The 10,436-nt window shown below is 40.0% G+C and overlaps 1 protein-coding gene and 1 non-coding gene across 2 annotated transcripts; one reads left to right on the top strand and one right to left on the bottom strand.

Annotated features, from left to right (window-relative positions):
- Window positions 1-1,966: 1,966 nt before the first annotated feature.
- Window positions 1,967-9,156, bottom strand: poldip3 (polymerase (DNA-directed), delta interacting protein 3). Its single transcript, XM_088325989.1, has 10 exons — window positions 9,065-9,156; window positions 8,292-8,392; window positions 5,168-5,610; window positions 5,037-5,081; window positions 4,878-4,955; window positions 4,576-4,794; window positions 3,753-3,830; window positions 3,297-3,426; window positions 3,052-3,118; window positions 1,967-2,853 (listed from the first exon to the last, which is right to left on the bottom strand). Exons 1-10 carry the CDS (start codon window positions 9,127-9,129, stop codon window positions 2,640-2,642), a joined length of 1,440 nt encoding a protein of 479 aa, XP_088182115.1. The 5' UTR covers window positions 9,130-9,156; the 3' UTR covers window positions 1,967-2,639.
- A 455-nt stretch (window positions 9,157-9,611) lies between these two features.
- On the top strand, window positions 9,612-9,765 carry LOC148373506 (U12 minor spliceosomal RNA). The gene has a single exon (XR_015849079.1). It is a non-coding gene; the product is annotated as a U12 minor spliceosomal RNA (small nuclear RNA).
- The last annotated feature ends 671 nt before the right edge of the window (window positions 9,766-10,436 follow it).

The following is a 10,436-nucleotide window of genomic DNA, read 5'->3' as shown; positions in this document are numbered from 1 at the left end:
CAGAAATAAGAATTAAGTTTTCAAATTCATGGATTCATACAGGTTCACGTATACGTTTACCCCGCATTGTAAACGTCCTTTTAGAATTGCGTACGCTATATGAGAATTTTTGTACTGAGAAAAATATACGTTTTTTAAACTTGTTTAAGTCAGAACGATGGATCTCGTTTTGGCCAAGCCGAGCATTGTCCCTCGTAGCGGGAGCGCGCACAACTTCTTATCTCACTATTTTTTTGGTTTGAACAAATTTATTGACACTAAAAACAGAAAACAATCATGACAATCTCAACAGCAATTAAGCACATTCACAATATTATATTCCAATATTACGTTTTTAACAGCAAACACAAAGTGAGGTTTGAACAAACCTATTAAGGAAAGTAAAATAGCGAAAATGTCACTAAAACTATTTCGTCTCTCATTTGTGGGAATGTAATAGAACGGTAATGCACATTTGAGCAAGGAGCGTGTTCATACCGGTCAACCTCCACGGCTCCATTCCCTTACAAACTGTCGTATTTTCCCTTACAAAATACAAAAAAAAATCTTCAAACATGTTTATTTATTTAGTTTAACATGTTATATTGTACATGTGTTTCGTTGAATCATTCTGTACATATTCTTAATTAAAAAAAAAAAATCCGGAACAATTGTTATCAGTGTAACTGAAATATCCATTAATAACATTTTAAATTTACATTTGTAAATAAATATGTTTTCGGGAGGAAAAAATTAGTTAGCATTCCTATTTTGTAAACCAAACGACAATATCAACTATTGACGGTTGTATTTTAAATTTCAAACGGACTATTTAACAGGGACAGAAAATACAAACCTTTGCAGCCTTGACCTTGTTTTAATAAGCTTATTATATAGAATACGATCGGTATTGTCGGAAGCGCAGCAGAATGCGCGTTCACGCGCGGGGAGGGGGGGGATTTTGCAGGGGAGTCGAAATTAGGGACTACAGCGGCAGACGCATGCGCACAGTAGCATCAAACGCTCGCTTCGTTTGCAACGAAAGAAAACGATAGAGATAGAGGCTACCGCGGCGAACTCAGTTGACTTGATTGATTTGCCGTTTCGTGATAGTCGATGTATACCGGATGGTACCCATAATTGACAAATTGGCGTTTTTCCGTACAGATCTCTTGTACGTCGTACACGGCTTAAAATGCATTATAAACGTACTTTGTACAGCAAAAACATACAGGTTGACAGGTATGAGTGTTCATTTAGCCTTTTCTTTCCAAAAGGATTGTCTATTGAAAATATGTGCTCTACGATAAAAGCTTTGCTAACCCAGGGTCCCCCTATCTAACACTCCCTGCGAAGGTCACAAATCCATGAGATTCTCTTTAGTTAGTCATGATGGGCCCATCTACTCACAGTGAGCATTTTGATGGATCCAACCAAACCCGTTTGAAAAGGGGGACAGGACGCTCATTTCTGGTCACACAAAACCTCACAAGCAATAATAATAATGTTGATAAATCATGGGAAAAAATGTTCAAACTGGCCAAGCATTTTTGTTTAAATTATTTCATTCAATTAAAAGGGACATTTTATTAAGATATAAATGGACTTCCAGTGGAAGCTGTGAACATCTTTGTCAAGAGACTGCAAACACTAAGCCATCAAATTTAGGGTTACCTTAAGACATTACAAACTAATCAGGCTGTTAAAACGTGTTAATCAGTGAAAATGTGCAAAGGCGGAGATTTTGCCTGGATAGAGGTGATATGTTACCATCAATATCAAGCAATCTTTTTGTCCCCCACATTATGTGATCACTTAAAAAAACAATTGTTCTTGGGGTCACAAAAATATTTCTTCTTCCAAGCGGACGTGGCAAAAAATCTTCTAGAAGCACTGCCCGACACGAATCACCCAAAACAGAATTGACATAATCTAGAGACCTCCAAAAAATAAAAAAACATCAAGAAAAAAAACTGAACAACACATCTTCAACAAAGTTCTTTTTAATGACATTTAAAGGACAATAACCGACTTATTGTTTTCTAGTCAAATCAAAAGATGTCATTTACAGTATAAAACAATGAGTAACATACTGGAAGAAACAACAAATGAAAGCGGATGAAGCATCAAAATGGACGCCACTCAAAAACAATCCTCAAAAACAGAAAGGAGAACAAATCTTGATGAAACTGTTGACTTGGACCATCTCTCTGATAAATGTATTCAGCTATTTAAAATTCTTCATCAGGTGATCAGTAAGGGAAAGCAATCCATCAGTCTCGTGTAGTAAAATAGTCGTTTATTTTCTGTTGTGCCTTTATTATTTAGACGCAGCTCAAAAACATAAAACAATGTACTGAAAACAACTTTAAGTGTGCATTAAACACAATGGCGATCACTTGTAGATTGACAAGCACTAGAAAACATGATCCGTGGGCTTGGGGGGAGGATTGATTTGTTTGTTTAAGGTTCCGTCTTGGGAAGAACATGAACCACATAGCACACCGATGAAAAATCGGATGCTTCCTCTAACTTTGAATACCAGTAGTTATTGAATGTGCAGTTTGTAAAACAGACATGCCTAAATCTGGTGTAGCTGCTGTCCAGATGAAAGCCATTGAAGAAGATGCATTAATGTTACATGACGGACAAGCGACAACCTAAATTTTGATACGGAAGGCAGTGGCCTGTGAGGTGGGGGACTCTGTGGTTGAGGAGGACTGTGCGGTGGACTTAAAGAGAGCTTTCAGGATAGTCTGGGGGTCCACTTCAGGGGTGGGCTGGGAAGTTCGCTGGCTTGCAGAGCGTGACAAGGATGGAGGGAGGCCATCTTTCTTAGCCGCAATGCCTGCACCTGGTGTGTCACTGAGCCGCCTGGAAGTGCAAGGAACAGAATCTCATCTGGCTTTTTCTAAACGTATTGCTTAGGTATATACAACATTTTTGCCATTCAAAATTACCTATGCCGTCTATACTGACACATATTCAACCCCAAAGACATATTTGATGGTATATGAAAGTCAGCGGCTTACAGTGTGACTGGCACATTGAAAAATAGAACCATTCACTTACAATAGAATGGGTTGATCAGAAGTGATGACACTCCCCTGAATATGGATGTTACATTTCATGGGCTGACCTGTGAGGAGGACAAAGAAAACAAAAAAAATATTTGTGTACATATATTCACTCCCATGAATTCACACCAAACACCCAATCCCTAAATAAGCTTGATAAGATAAACATTTGCATTCCTCAAGCAATGCCTGAGATATCAACTTCACATGTTTGTTTGCTACGAAGAGTTTAACACCCACCATCAAGGCATCGGTTATTGTACTTCCTGTATGCGCTCACAGCATCCTCTTTGCGGACAAACACGACTTCGGCGACGCCCACTTTTACCAGGCGTGCCCGCTTCAAGGCACCGCACACGCAAAACAGCTCCTGTCAGCACAATACGCCAAAACACAACGTATAATAACAGGTGAAACAATCAGACCATTTTCAAAGGTAATAAACCAAGCACTCAAATTACGACTTGGACATTTCAAGTGAGATAGCCGAAATACCCAGTCATGTTCACTCTGAAGGATTAATAAACCTCTAAAAGAAGACATTTTACTTGGCCCTGGTTGACTCATTTGATTAAATGAAATGGAGGGTATTCGATAAACAAGTTGTCATGATGAAAAGCTAACTTAAGAGAACTAGATAAATAGGAATTGAGTCACTCCAACCACATGTGTAAAAGCAGCTTGTGATTTACTCACCACTATGTCTTCCTCAGTCACTCGGGGATGCAAGTTATTTACTGTTATTTTCGTTCCTTCCAAAGGGCTGTAAATAGGCTAGACAGAGATGAACAAAAAGTAAAAAAAAAACTAGTCACTAGTGTCACAGGGAAATACACATTCTTGTATGAAAAAAAAACCAACTACAATTTTGACATTTGGTCAATTAAACTGGTTGCAATGTTATAAAATGGGCCATTTCAAATTGTACTATAATTTTAATGCATACAAAGAACATTTCAATACAACTTACAAAATGGAAAAGCAAGACAGTTGAAATGGTTGCAAGCATTTAATGTTTTGTGTGAAAGCGTTTTGGGGGAACATTAATTTTGATGTATTTGAATGTTTTGTATATTTACACGGGTGCCTAAATGGGAACGTTTATTTTGAAAAAGTGCGACCTTTGTGGCTGTAACGTGCATAACCAGCGCCAGTGAGCCGCAATTCAAAGGGACTCCAGCCTGGTGTGTTTTCGCCCGCGGAAAAGAGGCACTCAAGCGAAGAGCAAAGACTAAATATAAGCTTAACTTTCTCACTGAATGCAGCAAACGAGGTAAATAAAATTGTTTATTTATTTCATTCGTTATTTCAGTTACAGGTTAGTTTTTGACTGATTATATTTCAAGACTGTGTGTCATCTGTATGTTTTTAGTTTTCATGGTTTGAAGACGTTTTTTGCTGAAGAATAAAGCCATTTAAGAAAACCACTTGCGTCATTGTGATCCGGAAAGGAGTTACATGGGTGGTAAAAGCAGATGCTAGCACTCATGTAGTCTGCACGATGCAGTAAAGTCATTACCTGAGGGGGAGAAGACGCTGAGCTGTGCTGAACTGCGTTTTGTTGGAGGGTCCTGGAAACGGGCTTCATAGCTGCTGCAGGAGTCCGAGGGGCTGCCGGGCTTGCAGTGGGCCAGGTGGGGGCGACTGGCACCGGCGGGCGTGGGACTGAGTAAGTGTCATTCTTAACAATCTTGGTTATTGGGGCCGACATCGAAAATTGGGAGCCCGTGGGTCCATCCTGTTAAGAGAGCAAAATCCAAAAGTTCAAATGTGTGAAAGATGTAACGAGCCAATACTCTGGGTTGAACAAAATAATCTTACGTGTGACTGTAGCAAATTGTTGGATGTTGTATTTTTAGTTTGTTTACTTGGAGGGCAATCATGATCGTTTGAAACAGTCTGTGGGGGACAACAATAAAGAGAATAAAAAATAAATAAGTGAAAATGGCATACTCACAACTAGCAAAGATTTTCTTTAACCTGCGAGTGAAGACGCATTCCACCAAGAACCCCAACCGGCCGTTGCTGTAAAATGAGAGTTTTAATTTTGAGTCTTCTGGTAAAACTGTGAAATCCATGGTTCAAAGATATATCAAGCCGCTTTTCCTAACCTGGATGGTCTTGGTTATCTTCAAAGGCAATATACTAGACGACTGGGTTTGTGGCCCAGTGCTCATTCTCCTCTTAAGGCTCAGCCTATCACGGGCATCTTTCATGCCTTTGTTAGGATGGCCGGCCATGCCGTCCCTCCCACTTAGTCCTTGCAAGTTTTGTGCAAACAGCCTCATGTTCACCCCTGCAAAGTTGCTGTTAGTTTGGATCTTGATCTGTGGAACAAGTGTGTGGCTCTGTAGTTGGTGTGTCGCTGCGGTCTTTTGGATGGCTTGCACTGGTACAGTGAACACATTCTGCTGCTGTTTGCGCGAATTGATCATCTGACGAGCATCCTGGACTCCTCCTCCTTCTGCTAATGCTGCAGCTCCGCCTCTGCCACGGATTTTAAAGCGAGCATCCTTCTGAACTAGCTTTTCTCTGGCATCTTTCAAAGGAAAACCTGAAAAAAATAAAGATTGAAAAAAAAAATGTGTGATGTCATTATGTGCAGAGCAGGAGTAAGACACAAACCCTTACTGTTTTGCAACCATTTTTGCTCTAAAGAGCCTTTGCACAAGTCATTCGACCTTGCAAAACTATTATTGGGAAAGATTGAGGGTGAAATGTTAAAGTAAATGAAAGAAAAATTAAAAACAAGGGTCTGAAAAGAATACAGGGGTCAAGATTAAAATAAGGCAATAGTTGGTTTGTGACAACTCACTAACTTCACCATAAAATCATGCCATCACAATACTGAAAATCTAAGAATGATTCTCAGAACATTTTTTTAAGTGATGTATCAAAATCTGGGCATGTACAGATCAGGTTTTTGCAGTGAGGCAGTTGTGTGAAAAGTTAATAGCGAAAGGAAGAGAGGTGTATTGGACATGTATGGATTCATAGAAAGCATAAGACAGAATAAATCGGGAGGCATTGTGGCAAGTGTTGAGGATATATGGGGTGGGTGACAGGTTGCTGCATGCTGTGCAAACCTTGAATAAGGACAGTAGAGCTTGTGTGAGAGTGGGGAGTGAAGACAGGGAGTGGTGTTCAGTAAGGGTGGGTTTGAGGCAAAGTTGTGTCACGTCACCTTGGCCTTTCAATTTGTATATGGATGGACCAGGGAAAAAGGTAACGTGTGTGAGGTTGGGTTGCATGTAAATCAGCTGCTGTTTGTAGATGAAAGCTTTGGTGGCTACAATGCACCAGGACTGCGTGATTTGGTAGCGGAGTTTAATAGTGTAAGAGAAGAAAGCTTAAGGGGAATGCAGACAAGAGTAAGGTAATGAAGTGTTTGAAAGGTGGTGAGGTAAGTGAATTGAAAATGCTTTTGAATGGTGTAGTTACATGAGGTAGATGGTTTTGAGTATTCAGTTTGTGAGTGGCACCAGGTGGTGGTTTGAAAAGGGATGTGAAGAGGAGGGTAGGTAACGGTGCAAGACAAAGGGTGTGCTGAACGGATTGTTCAAATGTAGAGATCTGCAACTGGATGCAAAGCGAGGATGAAGATGTGCTGGTAACAACATTGATGTGTGGCTTAGAGGCGTGGGGTTTGAGAATAAATGAGCGTAATGGTTAAATGTCTTGGAAATTAGATGTTTGCGTAGTGAGTGTGAAGTGACACGACTGGATAGGTTAAGGAATGGCGAGATGAACTGGTGTGGTGAGAGCTGGCTGAGAGGGTTGATACAAATGTTTTGAGATGGTTTGGACATATGGAAAGAATGGATGAAAGCTGTTTGACTAAAAGAGTATGTAGTGCAGAATTGGTGGGAAGTAGAATAAGAGGAAGGCCCAAATATGGTTGGATAGAAGGAGTTAAACATGCTTTGAATGTAAGGTTGGTTATTTTAATAGATGCAAGAGTGTGTGCAAGGGAATGGTGAAGGATAGTTAAGAATGACTGATATTGACGCATATGATGCAGAGGGGGTAAACCATTGTATGCTGTCGGGCCTCTCGGATGATGAAGGGGTGCATGGCACAGCAACTCACCATTTGTTGTGTTGTGGGCTTAATGTTTAGTGTCAGGTTGGGCAGAGCGAAGTGGAATGAATGTTTGGTGAATGTGAGTATGTTCTGGACACTAGCCACTTCCCACTAGGGGGATATGGCTTTGGTATATAAATAGATCAAAATTCCAAAAAGTTCAACGTGGTTCTGTTGCCTGTGTGAATTGTATTTATAAAATCAATAGGTAAAGAGTGGATGCCTCAGACGCCCACTCTACTACTCTTGTTTTTTCCAACTTTCATGGTGATTTTGGTTGGCATTTGGATTAAGCTTGAAGCAGACCTTTTCTTACTATCATCATTTTTATGCGACAAGCATGACGACACTCTCCAGGACTCTTTGGCTCTGTTGTTCAATGATCCACACAAAATTATGTTGTGGGTTATTTTCCTTTGCGCAGTAAAGTTCCATGTACGAATGTGAACGTAGCCATTAACATTAGCATCGGTAGTATTGACGGTAGCACTACAGTATAGTTTTGCAATGCGTGATTCCGCTATCAATTCAAATATCTATCAACAAGTCTGAATGTATATCAGCCACCCTTTCTATGAAAAAAATGACAACCAAATGATTAAAAAGATGTACCGGACTTACAGCTTCACTTGAGGGAATGATAAAATTTGCTGAAAAGTTGTCAACAATGGTACATTTGAGGAAAGCATGGTGTGACTCGTCTACCTGGAGTTTCCGTAATGCTGGCACTGCCCTCGCTTGCAACAGACAACACAGTGCCAACTAGAACCCAGGAGGCACTGAATATTACATACTGTCGCTTTAACAGACTTGATAACTACACGTTCTATCTTTTATTAGGAAACCTCAAACAATCTACTCCACATTAAAGGACTAATTCGAGACATATAAAGGAGTGTTGCTAAAGTGTTTTAGATTCCTGGGTGCCAACTTTGAAGAGTAATCGAGCAACAGAGTTTAAGTTACGAATCGACAGAAACATTTTGAGGCACTTGTCATTGTGGTTTAATAAAATGCATCATGATACCGACACCAACCTTCCAGGGGGGGGGGGATTAAGGGTTATTGTTCTATTTTCTTTATTAATTATCCAATATGCAAAAGAAGCAAGACACAACAATCCTTCGTACTCATAATGCTGTACACTCTTACCTACTCCTCCTCCAAGTCGTTGCCGAGCATCAGTAACCCCGATCTTTTGACGGGCATCAAACGTCTTGCCAGTACCTCCCGCACCACGTCCAAACATTGTTCTATAATGAAAAGAATACAATGGTTAACAAAAAAAGACATCCCATGAGAAATAATGTTGAGAGGTTAATATCCAAACCACGGTAAACGACGATAGCCCAGTACCATTAAGGTTGGGCAGTGAAATAAAAAATAAAAAACCTAGCATCTTAATCTATGCTTTAAAACCAACACAATGCACAAACATGTAAACCTCTAGATTTAACAAAATGTTTGTTACTCAAGTGACGCGTAATAATAGCCTAATACATTTGAAGTCATACACAAAGACTCAAATTGCTATTAGATGCTACCTTTTAGCTAGTGTGCTAAGATAACAGACGCGCCACAAACTTCCCTAATCCCGCAATTAAAATCAGTTTTTAAACCGCTGCAACCATACTGATACCAAAATCAACCCCAAAACACACCATCCTTTGCTAATAATTTGAATCCCCGACATTTTGAAAGAAACGTTGAATGGAAAGCCATTCGATAGCCAAATGGCCGAAAGACCAGCTAATGCTAATACGCGTTCGCAGGGTGCCGCTTAAGACATCGAAACTGCCATTAAGTTCACGATTAGCCAGCTGGCTCTCAAACCGGTTCCCGTTTTCTGTTAAATCCTAAAATCGCAAATGTGCCAAAGACGCAACGCTTCCATCAATACTTCGGCAGCGGTTCGGTTTTCTTACCGTTTTCCCGGCACAAGATTTATTCCGCGCTGTCGTATCACTTCATCCAAAGAGACATCTGCCATTTTGCAACTATTAAAATCAACTGCGCCTGCGCGGTTCGCCAAGCTACGGCTGGCGAGTTAGCTCTTAAAGTATTTTTACGACAAAAGTGGTAAACTGGTAATTTTCACAACCCACGCGCACATGTGGACGTATAACACTTAAATATTGTATATTGGATGTTTTAGGAACAAAAACTGTTTTAATTGACCTCTGTATAGCATATCATTCCTGATGTACTTACGATCGATTATTCTTCATTCGTGTTACTTTCCTAGCTTCCATCTTCCCAGGAGCCTTTGCGAATAACATCGGTCAAGTCCCAATAAACTAATATAATTTGTAACTGACCAATCTGTTGATTTGCCTTCATAAAACGCTTGTGATACTATTGATATTTTGCATTCGGACCCAGCAAGATTACGCCAATGGCACGAATGTGGACAACTTTCACCAAGCAAGTGTAGTTTATGTGTACATAGGCACGCCAAATAAGAATTAAGTCATGCCTTAAACTGATGAGTAAGGAAAATAACGATGCGGGGTGACGCCCGCGTCCTCGTCCAAATTACGAGAAGAATTTTTGAAAGGGTGAAGGTCCGCCAGTTGGGGTGACTTGCCTACTTTGCGAGATGCCCTACAGGATTAGGATCTTCCCTACACCCCCTCGAATGTTAATAGAATAAATCAGAAAAATGTACGCTAATTCGCCTACTTGCTTGTTTTACTACTTGCCTCATATCTGGTTACCCACGTGACATGTAGGAGTTGTGGGCAATGATCCATTCCAAATAAGTTCACAGCAGTATCAACTTTTTTGGTTTGTTTTTTTTGGTTTGAACAAATTTATTGACACTAAAAACAGAAAACAATCATGACAATCTCAACAGCAATTAAGCACATTCACAATATTATATTCCAATATTACGTTTTTAACAGCAAACACAAAGTGAGGTTTGAACAAACCTTCTCGAAAATCAAACATATTCACAATTTCATTATATAACATCTTTGTTAGTGTCAATAGATCCGTCCAGGCCAAAGTCGATTGTCCTCGGTCTGAACAAATCCACCGACACCAACAGCAGCAAAACACAGCCATCAAGCATATTCACAATTTTTTTTATATTTGACAATATGACGTGACGATATGACGTTTTAACATTTTTTCCTGACATTTTCAACATCAATTAAACAATTTCAGAGTTATTTTCTTTTAACAGTAGTTAACCAGCGTGTAAAAGGCAATACTATTGTGCAAGGGCATAGCTCTGCCATCCCACCCTCCCAAGCAGCATTCTTCCAGTCCTCTGTGTGGGTCCTTTCCCTT

This window comes from Urocampus carinirostris, chromosome 1, assembly GCF_059441175.1.
Source record: "Urocampus carinirostris isolate Australia breed hairy pipefish chromosome 1, RoL_Ucar_1.0, whole genome shotgun sequence".
NCBI classification, from domain to species: Eukaryota; Metazoa; Chordata; class Actinopteri; order Syngnathiformes; family Syngnathidae; genus Urocampus; species Urocampus carinirostris.
This window is presented reverse-complemented; position numbering and strand designations above follow the sequence as displayed.